Source organism: Rhinopithecus roxellana, chromosome 18 (assembly GCF_007565055.1).
Source record: "Rhinopithecus roxellana isolate Shanxi Qingling chromosome 18, ASM756505v1, whole genome shotgun sequence".
NCBI lineage: Eukaryota > Metazoa > Chordata > Mammalia > Primates > Cercopithecidae > Rhinopithecus > Rhinopithecus roxellana.
The window spans coordinates 30,588,085-30,602,884 of NC_044566.1; the positions used below are offsets into that span (position 1 = coordinate 30,588,085).

The 14,800-nt window shown below is 33.7% G+C and overlaps 1 protein-coding gene across 19 annotated transcripts in view; it reads right to left on the minus strand.

Moving 5' to 3' along the window:
* Positions 1 to 14,800, minus strand: part of RBM26 (RNA binding motif protein 26) — a 95,752-nt gene that overhangs the window by 24,348 nt on the left and 56,604 nt on the right. For all 19 annotated transcript variants that reach the window (XM_030922062.1, XM_030922057.1, XM_030922055.1 and 16 more), the window contains 5 exons: positions 9,367 to 9,492; positions 8,948 to 9,022; positions 7,369 to 7,536; positions 5,802 to 5,906; positions 1,913 to 2,113 (listed from right to left, as the gene is read on the minus strand). In XM_030922062.1, the coding sequence (XP_030777922.1) occupies positions 1,913 to 2,113; positions 5,802 to 5,906; positions 7,369 to 7,536; positions 8,948 to 9,022; positions 9,367 to 9,492 (675 nt within the window). The remainder of the gene's footprint in view (positions 1 to 1,912; positions 2,114 to 5,801; positions 5,907 to 7,368; positions 7,537 to 8,947; positions 9,023 to 9,366; positions 9,493 to 14,800) is intronic.

Here is a 14,800-nt window from a genome sequence, read left to right on the forward strand (position 1 = left end):
GAGAATGGCGGGAACCCGGGAGGCGGAGCTTGCAGTGAGCTGAGATCCGGCCACTGCACTCCAGCCTGGGTGACAGAGCGAGACTCCGTCTCAAAAAAAAAAAAAAAAAAAAAAAAAAAGTATCTACCTCTCAGGGTTATCCAAATAACTCATAATGAATTATCAGAGGTAGATACCTCTCAGGGTTATCCAAATAACTCATAATGAATTATCATAAGGCACTCAGAAGGCATACCTGACACAAAGTAAGTACTCTATAGGTTTTCAGTTATAATATTTATTACTATTACTACTGGTACTGGAAGATACAGCATTTTTGTTAATCACAATTTGTAATAGTTAATGGCCCTTTAATATTACAGATATTAAATAATGTCAATTTTTTTCCTTTGACATCTACCATGTGTTCAAATCATAGGTTGAGAGAAAGAAGCTAAACTTCAACTAAACTTAAGACTAATAATTTAAATGTGAACTTTGGAGGGAAATTTGAATGTCCAAATGCATATCAGAATTTTTATTTAGAGGCTCTGAATACTTCTCCAGCCAAAAGAACTTTAGTCTCACCAAAACATAATCACAACAAACTCACTTTGTCTGTTTGGATTATTTTAGCACATTCGTTGTTAGTTTCCTGATTAGTTGTAAAACTATACACAACATACAAATTATCTGGATCTCCTTTCTCTTGTGGAAGGTGTGGCAGTAGGGTACACAGCAGGGAAGAGTTGGGCAAGATTTATCTCCAAGCTCCTTTCTAGTTCTCTAATTCCTTTCTTTATCCCTTCAAATCCATCAAGAACAGGACTTTAGAGTCCTCATTCTTAAATACCAATCATTTTGGTTATTTCTTAAACATAAACCATTTCTGTCAATATCTTCTTATGTCCCGACAAAATATCTGTAACTGCTGTAAGCCTCCAATAACACCTAAGTCTGAATTTTTAAAAGGTTAAATCATTTATGTACCTACCTACTAGCTTACCTATTCTTTAAGACGTAAACTACAGTTTTACTACTTCATGAAACTTTCCTTTATTGTTTTTTCCATCATATGCCAGTGTGATACTTCTCTAAGTTACTAAAGTATTTATAGTGCTTAATAAATTATAATTTCATTATAAATTATGTCTGTAGTTTACTCTGTGTTAAACTGATATATGTAAAAGCCTTGAGGATAAATAACTTATTATTTCCTTCCTATCTCCAGAGCAACTATTAAATATAATGCTGAGGGTAAAACTGATGCTTAGTAACCAACCTCTGGGATACCACTAAGAATCACAGCATTTGGGATGAAAGGGTCATTCAGCAGGTATAATCTTCATTTTGAACATGAGCCTAATAAATCCCAGGAAGTCCAAGTTAAATAATGGATTAACAGAGACTAGAATCCCATTCTCCCTTCTTGTAGGTCAATCTATTACCATTAGATAAAGTCTTTTTCATTACACCCTGACACAGACTGAGGCAACTTCTAGATCATAGGTCAAAATTTTATCTTGTTTCAATAGTGGGTCAGCTAGATCAAGAATACATTTTTAACAAATACAAACCCTATTTTAATTTTTAAAAATCTGGATGGCCCATGCAATATGTTAACTTTTTCTTTAAAAGTAAATATCAAATAAAACTAAACCACAAGTCTTCCCTCTCTGAAACAATAGTTTATATTGTTCACTTCACAATACTTCATGGCCTACTAAGTGTAAGAATAGTAATGTCTCTTCTAGATAATTACACAAATCCTACAGTTTTTAAATTAACAAAAAAATTCAAGATTATTCAAACCCTTTGTTCAGATTAACGAGTTGGAATTACTTATGTCCTTTTCATAACATCCTCTTTAAATATGTCTACTATCCCCAGTGATGATTATCAATATTTGTTTTGTTGAGCAGTAAGAAAGTACCGCAAAATGAGGAAGAAGATCTTCTCTATCGCTCTCTGTAAATGCAGAAATCTCCAATGCCCTGGGACGGTGATCCACCACAGCATGACCAGGCACACCTCGTCCTCGCCCTCGCCCCCTGCCTCGGCCATGAACTGCACCTCGACCTCTTGAATGAATTCCTCTGCCCCGACCAGATGAAAGAATCCCTCGCTTGGCAGCCTAGAAGAGATCAGACACACAGGTTAAACAATGCTGCGATTACTAACACAAGCCAAGCATTACACTCTGGCAGATGAATAAAACTTCAATGCAATTTGACAATGTATTCAAATGCTCTATAGAAGGATCTCATAATTTAAATCGGGATTTTAGTTTGGTGAAAGTAAACGTAGGTGGCTAGTAAACTGAAACAAAAAAGTAACACTGAGGTCTTGGAATTACTAACTGTGCCTTTTTCTAAGTTCTTGCTCTCTAAGATATCAGGCTATATCACCAAAAGATCAGCAACTCCTGATTTCCAAGTATACAGTGTTAAATGTTACTTCAGAAGTCAGGTTAATCAACAGATAAATAATACCTACATTCACAATAAATATTTTTTCCAGTTATGATTTTCAAATACAATGTTTCTATTTGTTTGCCAGTTGACTTCAATAGGTACAGTTATCTCAAATCATTTTAATTACTTACCTCTATCATTATAGAAACATTGTAGCATATTGATATTCTACCACATTATTCTGTATGATGACAGCACACCATTCCTTTATTCCACAAATACTTAATGTGCACTTTCTGTGTACAAGTCTTTACTCTCATGAAACTCAAATCCTAAGTGTAAAGAAGCACTAAACAACTAAGTTATGGCCGGGTGTGGTGGCTCACGCCTGTAATCCCAAAACTTTAGGAGGCCGAGGCAGGCAGATCAACTGAGGCCAAAAGTTCAAGACCAGCCTGACCAACATGGGAAAACCCCGTCTCTACAAAAAATACTGAAAATTAGCCAGGCCCAGTGCCTGTAGTCCCAGCTACTCGGGAGGCTGAAGCAGGAGAATCACTTGAACCCGGGAGGCGGAGGTTGCGATGAGCCGAGATGGCGCCACTGCACTCCAGCCTGGGCGACAGAGCAAGACTCCATCTCAAAAAACAACAAGAACAACTAAGTTATTTAATTGTATTAATGAGAAGTGACTCAAAAACGTGAAGAAATGCTTTAAGATTTGAAAAGAACTTCAAAGATTTGCAGTGAATAACCCACTAGAATGTATGTCCCCTGAAAATATTTTTTTTTCCATTTTCTTCTCTGCCTTATTCCCAGCAGTAGCTGGTGGATTGTATTTAATACTTGTTCAATGAATCAAAGGAGGAGCAAAGAAAAAGGCAAGAATGAGGTAGGGGTTACGGCATGAAAAAAAGCACCAACACTGAAAGAAATGTAATTTCCCAAAGAATGAATATAATTCAGTGTAGTTGGATGGGGAGATAAGCCTGGAGAGAGGCAGAGTCAGATTACAAGGATCATGTAAAGGATTTTGAGTTTTATCCCAAGAGCCATGAAAATAAACTAAAAGATTTTAAGCAGTAAAAGAGTGATGTAACCAATCAGTGTTGAAGAGGATATTCTGGCTAGAGTTTTAAGAACAGAGTAGAAGGAAGAAAAGAAGCTAGGAAACCATTCAGTATGCCACTACGAAAGACCTGAAGAAGGAAGTCTGGACTACAGTAGTGACAATGGAGATAGAAGTAAACGCATTTAAGATACATTTAGGAGTAACATATATACAATTTGATAATTAGATATAGACGCTGAAGGAAAGGGGAAATCAATTAACACTGCCAGATTTCTGGTTTGCATAACTGTACAGATGGGGTGTAGGAGCAAGATAAGCAAAATTCTGAAGATGTTGAGTCTCAGATGTGAAATACCCAAATGGAAGTGTGAAGCTGGCACAGCTGCCAAATCTCTGCTAATATAAGTATTTCAGTTTCTTCATCTCAAGACAGTTAATCTTAACATTAGCTAAAATAATCATCTAATATCCAAATAATAATGCTAAGTGAAATAAGCCAGGCAAAGAAAGACAAATACTGTATGATCTCACTTATACATGGAATCTAAAATGATGAAACTCATAGAAGCAGACAGCAGAATGGTGGTTACCAGGGGCCGTGGGGGCACAAAGAATGGAGAGATGTTGGTCAAAGTGTACAACATTTCAGTCATATAGGAAGAGTAAGTTCTAGAGATCTATTGTACAGCACTGGCTGGTGACTACAGTTAATAATAATTATTGTATAATTGAAAATTGCTGAGAGAGCAGATTTTAAATGTTCAATTTTCATCAAAAAATCACAAGTATGTGGGGTGATGGACATGTTGGCTTGATGTAATCACTTCACAACTTATACATATATCAAAACATTTTGGATTATCATATAATTCTTCATTTGTCAATATAGCAAAATAATACATAATAATAAATTTTAAAGGTCAAGGATTAATATTAGTAATAGAACAGTATATACAAAAGTATGCTCTGAGGAATATTAATGCCTCAAAATGCTCCTTGAAAAGGGGGGTCCCCGGACAAATAAATTTGAGTAACACTGAATACTTAATATGTATTTTTAGAGATTCAGAAATTAAAAGCCTCTAAGAGACCCCACAGTAAAAACGCACATCCAATACAACCTGTTCTAAGGTTATATTATTTAGCCTAAGAACCTTTTTCACTAGTTTTCTATTAACAACTAATGGAATTACTGTGGTGAACGAACACACTCTGGGAAGTACTGCATTACTGCATAAAACTAATAATTACTGAAAATTAAACATAAGCCGTGATAAAGGAAAAACAAAGAATGTCATTCAGTGTTTAGCTATGTTATAATAAAAAAGCAAAACACAGAATAATAAGGAATTTTGTTAACGCTATTATTTATTTAAATTCTGGGCCAGAATTTTGAAAATGGTATTTTGTTTCAAAGATTCCACCAACACTGGCATAAAAATCGCTACAATGGGAAAAACACAATTTCTCTATTAACATAAAAAATATTTTTCAAACTTTTTTTTTCCCCAAAAAAATATTGGGCAGGACACACATACAACCACTTCAAGTTTCCAGAGAATGCAAAAGTATGCCCATTTAGGACAACATCCTATGGCTTCCCCCAAAAATGATCAAGCTGCCAACAAATTCAGAAAAAAGCATTAATCTCAGATAAAGCTAAATAAAGTATAAAAATCTTAAATTTCTGTATCAAACCACTATAAAGACATGTGCCAACTGTACTAATGATGTTAATGTCTATTTCAAAATACAGTTCCAATTTTTGAACATCTTTTTGCTATTCAAAAATTCTCATGTCATATAACAGGAATCAATTTCACTAGGAGTTGTTTCTTACATAACCATCTAACTAAATTACAAGAAAGCAGTTTCTCTTTTCTAAACATCCACAGCACCATCTATAGGCAAAACTTAAGTAAACATATTCTTCAAAATAGTTCTCAATATAGTTCTCCAACTAAAACTGTCATACAGCAACTCAATTTATATGCAAAGAATATCTCCATAAGAATACCTGAAAAGCCTTTATTATAAGGTTTTTATTCCAGGGAAGACAGAACAAAAATAGAAAAGAAATAAAATTCATTAGAAATGGAGGAACTTGGGGATATAGGCAGAATTACTGCCACTCCTCATTAAATAAGATTTTACCTAGCAGCTCTGAAAAATCTGTTGATCTCTTCCCTCTTTCCTATATTAGTATCTCAATATGTATGCCAGGGATTACCAACAATTACTAATGAGAATGAAGGGAAGGGAATATATTTTTAAATTGACCACTACAACTGCATTTGCTTCTTTCAAGCCTACTGTGTAGTTGTGATTAAACATACTTCCAGCTGTAATTCTGTATACTTTCTCCTAAGTTCAGTGACTTCTTCTCCAGCCTGCATCTTCTTATATAAATCCAGTTCTGTGTCAAGTAATTCCTTCTGCATCTAAAAAATAGTAATTAATATTTTAGGTGACAGTAATTATTATCCTGTACTGATACAAACCTTTTAAAAATAACTTTTACACAGTCCCATTTAATCCATATATTTCTATTTCCAGTATAATCACTCTAGTCCAAGCCAAAATACTCCACACCTCCACAATACTGTAACAGCTTCCTAACTTGTTGCTACTTTCATTGATTTTCCTATAATTCATTTTCCATATAGCAGTCAGAAGGAGATTTATATAGACTGATATGGGTAATTTAAAGGAAATAACTGAAAGGAAAAGTAAGTAACAAACCCTAAAAAACCAAGGTGCTAATGAGCAATACGGAGTATGTTTTTATGTAGAAAACATACCTATCTACATACATACATTTGCAGAAAGAAAAACTAGAATAAAACAGAACTAATGATACTGGTGACCTATAAGGGGTGAGGACAGAGTGCCAGGAATCAAAGGGAAAGGGGTCTTTTATGTATTCCTTTTTACATAGTTTTGCTTTTGAACCATGAGAATTGTTTCACTTGTTCAAAAAATAAAATACAATCTGCAAGAACTGGGGCCAGAGAGAGAGTATCCAAAACTGAATACAAATGCAAATAGATTTGACTTTATCAAATTAACAACTACACAAAAGGGGGACAAAAGTAATTTTAGACCATAGTTCTGACTTCACACCTTTAGTGGAATACACCGAGGCTGTAAAGAACGTAAATAAATTTTAAATTTTATATTTAGTTAGCTGTTGGGAGTGGTATTGTTGTAGCAATTTTGGTACTACTTTGAATGTATTATAGTACTGTGTTTAATAATAATATACTGATATTAGTGAAACCAAGTTGTCATTATGGGAATATAAATAAAATACGAAATAAGGAAGAACCACGTGATGTTGGGTTTGAATTTAAAATATTAGAGTCATGACTATATATACACACATACATACAGACACACCAAGTATAAACATTGTATAACTCTGTTTTTTTCTTAATCACTTATTACCATCTAAAACTGTCTTGCTCACTTATTTGTATCTAATAGGTTGATCTACCTGAATTTTCCCCTTTTCAATCAACCCACTGTGTACAGTGTTGTCAGAATGTTATTAATACTTTTCTATTATTAACTCTCTATATCACCAACTACTATTATATAAAACTCAAACCCTCAGTCAAGTAGTCATATACCTATATCACTTTGTCCTCAAGCTGCCTTTTCAAGATTACCCATGACTATTTTTCTAATTACTGACTTTCCAACCATAACTCCACAGAATTTAAAAAATTAGTAGAATTTACTTGTTTATACTTTTTAATTTATGGGAGGGGGAGAATAGTACCTACAATGGTCAGATTTTGAACAAAAGACATTACCTACCAGAAAAACTGAATCTTAAAAATGTAGTGTCTAATACTTTTTAGTAAGTAATAATATGAACAACAATACAAATTAAAATACCTGAGTCTTGGTTTTTATACTTTTTGGAAGACAGCGCCCAGGAGAAGCAGCTTTGACCTCATCTTTCAACTTGGTAATATTTTTTGTCAAAACCTCTAAAGTTTTCATTATTTCTGCTTTATCTTCAGACTTCATTGTTTTGTTTTTCTCCAGTTTTGAAATTAACATCTGCCAAATTTTTAAAAAGAGAAAAATAAAGCTCATTACTCCTACTATCATTAACAAAACAAACACTGCAAAGTAAGTTTAAAAATAAATATTACTACTTTTTTTAGTTTATGCATTTGTGAGAAGGCTAACCATGACTAATTATCTAAAGATAGCAGAATAGCAGATTCAGTGATGCTAACTGTATCTCAATTCAAGTTTTACTCTTGGTTAAATTTGTGAAGAACTGCTACTATTCGGGTCTCTCAGAACGTAAGTTCAAAGCACACAACCAGAAGAAACTCAATTCTATCACTGAAAAATTATCAATTTGAAAAATATATTAACAATTTTACTATCTAATTCATTTGTTGATGTTACCACCTCTAAGTATTCCCACTATCAATGTCATCTCCAGCCCAGAAAGAACCAGAGAAAAAGCTTTATGGTTCCTTTCATACAATGAGATATTAGAAAAAATGAATGTTTAATTACTTTTTCACCTGAGAATGATATTCCCAACATCAACAGGAAACAATAAGATAAGCAAGATAATATAGGGTAAAAGAAGCCACATGATTATTGTAGGTTTCCTGAACTAGGATGGCTTCAGTTTTTGGTTTTGTAAAGTACTGTGATTTCTCTTAAGTACATCCAACTTTAAATTAGAAAAGATATACATTTCAAATCAAAATGCAGTTTCTGTATTTTCAACATTTTCAAATGTCATACTACTAACCTTCATTACTAGACATAATCAAGAACTGAGACTAATTAAATGTCATAAATTAGAGTAACATGGTACAAAAGAAAGAATGTAAATCACATAAGTAATTTTTAATTTTCTAGCAGTCACATTAAAAACATAAAAAGAAACAAATACAATTAATTAAAATATTTTGCTTAACCTAATATATCCAAAATGTGACATTTCAACAATTGTGATGTTTTACTTTTTTCTTTGTACTACATTTTGAGATCTAGTGTGTATTTCACACTTACAGCACATCTCAATTTGGACTAGAGACATTCCAAATGCTCAACAGTCAGATGTAGCTATCAACAGTCAGATGTGGCTACTAACTGCTATACTAAACAACACAGGACTAGAGGATCCTAAGTGAGTGAAGAAAGGTACATATCAATACTGAGAAAAAAGGTTCCATTTAATTATCTGTTGAACAAACTACTGTGCAGCAACACAGCTGAATAAACACCTTAATTTCATTCTATGTTGATAACTATAGTACCAGTTAAAGTATAAAGTATACCCACCATTTGATGTACGCTCTTCATCTCCAATATTATCACTGACAAATATTTGTTTTACCATTACCAATTACAGCAAATCTTTTTATGACTATGTATAAGATTAAGTTCACTCCAAATTATAACATTTGCAATTTTGCCAAATCTAACTCTAATATTTTACCTTCTGTGTTTCAATGTGCTTTTCTAAAATTTCTTGTTTCCTTTTCCTTACATCCTGCTGAAGTTTCAATGCCTCCTAGAATCAGGGATCAAAAATATCATTAGAATATTACTAAGGATAAACAATACTATCCAAGAGAAGAGAAATGGTTGTAATCGCAGAAGCCTGTCAACAAAAATTATATGCAAGCCTTTTCTATGTAAAACTTAAAATATGTATGTAAGTTTCAAAGATTAATCACGGGAACCTTTCTTTCAAAGAAAAAATTTTTATTTACTGCTATACTATGGACAATAAAGGTTCAGTGGCAGCCAAACTCCCTTTTAGTCTTATTTTGTAATAAGCACTGAAAAAACACATACACAAAGAAAACCTTTCCTACATGCAAAAATTTTTTATACTATACCAGTTGTACTTACCTGTTTTTTTTTCTGTGCTTCATTATTATCAACTGCAGAGGTGGAAACAAGTAAGGTTTTTTGTGCAGCCTTCAAAGCAGCTGGATTATACACTGTTTTTGTTAGGCCAGTAGATGTAGACAACACCTACCAATACAAATTTAACTTTTAAAAATATGTATCAGCCATTCATGATATCCTGTTTTCTATAAAACTCAACTTTAAAGCACTACTGTCAAACCTCAGCTTCAAAACACACTGAACTAAATGTATTTTATACTTATAAAAATGAAATCATATTTGGTGATTTGAAAGGTATAAATAAGCTCTAACATTTAAAAAAATTAACACCAAATACCTATAGAAAAAAAAGTAAAGAAAAACATAAAAATGTCAAAAACACTGCTATTACTATATCACTGAGAAAGTATTAGTTGTTGAATATATTTACTAATATTTTTAGTGACTAAAGCAAAAACCACACTCAAGAGCATGGCACAGGAGGAAACTGGTTGCTGTCCCTCAATTTAACATGATCATCTGCAATTTCCAGTTCTGAAACATACCCTATTGCATTCATTCTCCATTCCTTTGGTAGCAATGTTCCTTCAGCTTGAACTGACCTTATTCCCCAAAACCCAGCTTAGGATCAGCCTAACAAAATCAAGACCTCTACAAAGCCTGAATCATTTCTCTCTTCTACCCAGGTCTTCACATGAAATTTTATTCCTTTGGCTATTAGGTAAAAATGCTATTAGCTATTTTTAGTTAGTGTTAGCTATTTAGTAAAAAAACGACCTGATAATATATTAATTAATGTGTCTTTTCCCCCATCTACATTGTAAGGGCATTAACATAAAGACTATGCCTTTCTCTTCTGTGCATCTTCCAGTACCTAAGTCTTGTCACCAACTAATTATGAGACCACGGGTAAGATCAAGTACCATTTTGGGCCTCAGTTTGCTCATCTATAAAATAAGGAAGATGAACACGATGGTGTCTAAAGTCCTTACTAACCCAAAAATTCATTCCAAGAAGGTAGAGATTTTGCTTGTTTTTTAACTTGGTTCAGTGCTACAAACAGTGCCCAGGGCACAGGGTAAGTACTCAAACATTTCTGCACTAAATTAGACTGAAATGACTATAGGTCAGAGTGGACAACCTTTCCTATACAATGGTCAGCTCAAAAAAAAAAAAAAAAAAAAAAAAGATTGGGTACCTTTTTTACCCTTCAAAAGCAAAACAGTTTAAGTTCCATGGGGTGGTTGGTTACTGGTTCTTAAAAAGAAGCCTAGGGATCTCTGCAGGGCGATCTACGAACGCTACAAAACTAAACATGAAAGCATGTGTGTGAACACTGCAAGTTTTCTGAGGATAAAACTGTTTCTAAAGTCTTAAAGGAGTTCATGACCTAAATAAGGTTAAAAGAACTACTCAAGTTTAAGAGTATAAATGAGAAAAGTGGTCCTATTTTTTAGCCACTGAAACGTTAACATCTGGTTTTAACAGGTAAGCAGCAATCTGAAGACTACTTTCTAATCTTTCATCATGAAATCTGATTAGGGAACATCACGAATCACTATTCTAAGTATTCAAAAAGGTGTTAGCCTCTAAACGAAATAAAAACCTAAAATACTACAATTGTACTAGTTTCATACAGTACAGCTGACATTTAAAAATAAAGGTTCTTAACAACACTTAATGTGTATTAAAATTTGATCAATTATTATACTTGTGAGACAGGGTCTCACTCTGTCACCCAGGCTGGAGCATAGTGGCACGGACCTTGGCTCAATGAATCTTCCACCTTGTGGGCTCAAGTGATCCTCAGCCTCCCAAGTAGCTAGGACCTCAGCTGCGCACCACCACACCCAGCTAATGTTTTGTATTTTTTGTAGAGACAGGGTTTTGCCATGTTGCTCAGGCTGGTCTCAAACTCCTGAGCTCAAGCAATCTTCCTGCCTTGGTCTCCCAAAGTGTTGGGATTATAGGTGTGAGCCACCACCCTGACCAATTAAACAAAGATTTTGTTTGTGGTCAGACTTCAGTGACCCTTCTTTGTAATTCTAGAGAAAAATTTCTTCCATGCTACCTTACCACAGCACAAAATGCCAAACCATATGACTATACAAAGATAAGACAATAACTTTATTAGTAGAGAAACACAGGATTAGCTGCTGAAAACAGAGTCTAAGTTTCACAAACTGTTTTCTTCATGAGGATTCCATTAGTCGAAAAGTTGTGGCCAAAAAAAAAAAAAAAAAATCCTAATTATTTAAGTGGGAAACAACGAATATCGTAACCCAATTTTCCAGTTTTTATTTTATATTATATTATTTTATTTTATATTTTATAAGCCCAGAACAGACCCATACAATTGATTTAACCAAGTATCTCCAGTTTCAGTGAGAATACTTCTTTTCAAATCCTTCTTAACATGTAGTATCAGGCTAAGGAGTGCTGGTTCAAAGTGAATAAAAGTATCTGACAATGGTAAGACTCCTTTATTCCTAGAAGCATTCCCATTTCCTTTTTTATCTAGGAACATCCTTCTGTAAAACTAGAACATGCGCGAATGTGACTCACTGAGCCTACAATTCAGTGACTGCAAGACACACTATCATTATGTACCCCTTCTAAAGAAAAAAAGGCTGCCAGTCATAACCTGTGTCTAACAATTATAAGACACAGCCCAATGTCAGAGGTGTTAAAATGTAAAAATGTGACTTATAAACAATGAACTGTATTGTTCACTATTTGAATCTATTTGGTTCTGGTGATCAGTTTGGATAGTAAGAAACACATGTGTTTTCAAAAGAAGAAAATCTATTAAAAATGAAGTAAGTGGAGGGAAGTAACAAGCCCAATAGAAAAGAAGATATTTCAATTCCTGAGAACACACAAACTGACTTCTCCAAACAACCACATCTCTATTTTCCAAATGCATTTCTATATGTGCTGTAATTTTTACATATTTACTTCTATACATCTTACTACACTTACTTAATCCCAACTGTGTGTGAATTATTTTGGATTTTCTATATCTACAACCATGTCATCTGCAAGTAACAGTTTTATTTCCAATCTTTATATGGTTTATTCTATTTTCCTTTCTTAGTGCACCCATGAGTCTCTCCAGTACAAAACTGAAAAAAAAATAAAAGTGATGCAAATGGACATCTGTGTCTTTCCCAATCTCAAGGAAAAACAGTCAATATTTGACAATTTAATATTATGTTAGCTGTAGCAGTTTTTTTTTCTTTTTTTGCAGATTTCCTTCATCAAATTAAACAGTTTTTCTCTATTCCTCCTTTGCAGAGTGTTTAATGTAATTAAGGAACGGATTTTATCAAACGCTTTTTTACTGAGGTAATCATCTAGGGTTTTTCCTCCCTCATTCTACTAATGTCAATTAAACTGATTTTTCCAATGGTAAATCAACCTTGAATTTCTGGAATAAATACTATCTGGCCATGACTGATTATATATTTCATGTATCACTGGGCATTTGCTAATATTTTGTTTAGGATATTTGTGTCTATGTTCATGACAGATGTTGGTCTGTAATTTTCCTTTTTTATACTATATTGTCAGGTTTGGTATGCTGAACTCAGAAAGTAAGTTGAAAAGTATCACGTGCTGTGTTGTTAAAATGTATAGCACTAATACCTTTTATTTTCCCTAAAGAGAGGGAGGTTACAATCCATTAACACCTCCTTATTTTATTTCCTATGTAAAGTATTACCAGCCATAACTACAGGGAAATGTAAAGAAAGAGAAAAACAGCTGTTTTTCATAGATAAGAACGGAAGGGGAAAAAGTGTTTTGCAAAATTAAGTTATCCAAGTATCATTTTTAAATAACCAATGCCCAAGTAGAAATTACATACAAATATAGTTATGATGTTTAACACCCACACTCAACAATAAATAGCTCCAACAGGTTTTTAAAGCAGAAATACCTTGGTTTAATGCAATCAAAACACGGTATCTGAGGAACTATGTGTAAGAAGTATATTAATACAGTTACTGTATGGTCAGTCTTCATAGTAAGTGAATAGTCACCTGTTCAGTAAATCTGAATGTTCCTTTATGATAGTCACTTAAAGCGGCACATAGATGTGCGTTCTGTACCAAGCCTGAGAATTCTGATGAGAAGAACGGGATTTTGGTTTAAAGTTAAATTTATACATACTTTTAAATATTAATAGTTTTTAAATTTCAAGAATACAAAGTATGTTTGAATGCACTGATCTATCTTACTTTTTTTGTATCTTTCAAAATTTTATTCTTTTAATTGACAAAAACTGCATAGAGATGTCCCTTAACTTATGATGGGGCTACATCCATTGTAAGTTGAAATCCCATTTAAGTTGAAGATACATTTTTAACTTGTAAGTAATAAATGCATCATCAAATGGAAAAGTGGTTAGTCAAATCACTGTAAGTTGATGACTGTATATTTATCATGTACAACATGCTGTTTGAAATATACACACTGTAAAATGGCTAAGTCAAGCTAATTAACATTTGCATTACCTCACCTTTTTTTCTGTGGTAAGAACATTTAAAATCTACTTTCTTGGCAATTTTCAAGAATGCAACACATTGTTATTAACTATAGTCACCATGTTGTTCTACAGATCTCTTTAATTTATTTCTCCTGTCTAACTGAAGTTTTATATCTTTTGACCAACATTTCCCAATCCCCTGCCCTCAGCCCCTGGTAACCACCATTCTACTCTCTGCTTCTATGAGTTCAACTTTTTAAGATTCCACATATAAGTGGAACAGACAAAGGGATTAAAAGAAACAAAGACTAAAAATCTTGCAGAGATATATTTTAACAAACATCAAAGTAAAAAATATGTACAGATAGTAATGAATTTTTGCTACACAAATAGCCTAGTTACTACAAAGTTCAGCAAAGCTAATATATTCAAATAAATTAATTTCATATTTTCCTGTAAAAAAATAATCGAAGTAATCCCAACAGAGGCCAATGCATTGATTTAAAAAAATTAAAAAGTCAATAACAGTTAAGGAAAAAAAAAAAAAAACACTATCACAAATCCCTCCTTTTTTTTTTTTTTTTTTTTTTTTTTGAGACAGAGTTTAGCTCTGTCGCCCAGGCTGGAGTGCAGTGGCACCATCTCGGCTCACTGCAACCTCTGCCTCCTGGGTTCAAGCGATTCTCCTGCCTCAGCCTCCCAAGTAGCTGGGATTACAGGCACCCGCCACCAGGCCCACCTGATTTTTTTATTTTTAGAAGAGACGGGATTTCACTGTATTGGCCAGGCTGGTCTCTAACTCCTGACCTCGTGATCCGCCTACCTCGGCCTCCCAAAATGCTGGGTTTACAAGCGTGAGCCATGCGCCCAGCCAAATCCCTCTAACAGGTGAAGTTTCTCCATGACATGCAATATTCTTTTAATTATACCAGATAATTTTCCTTT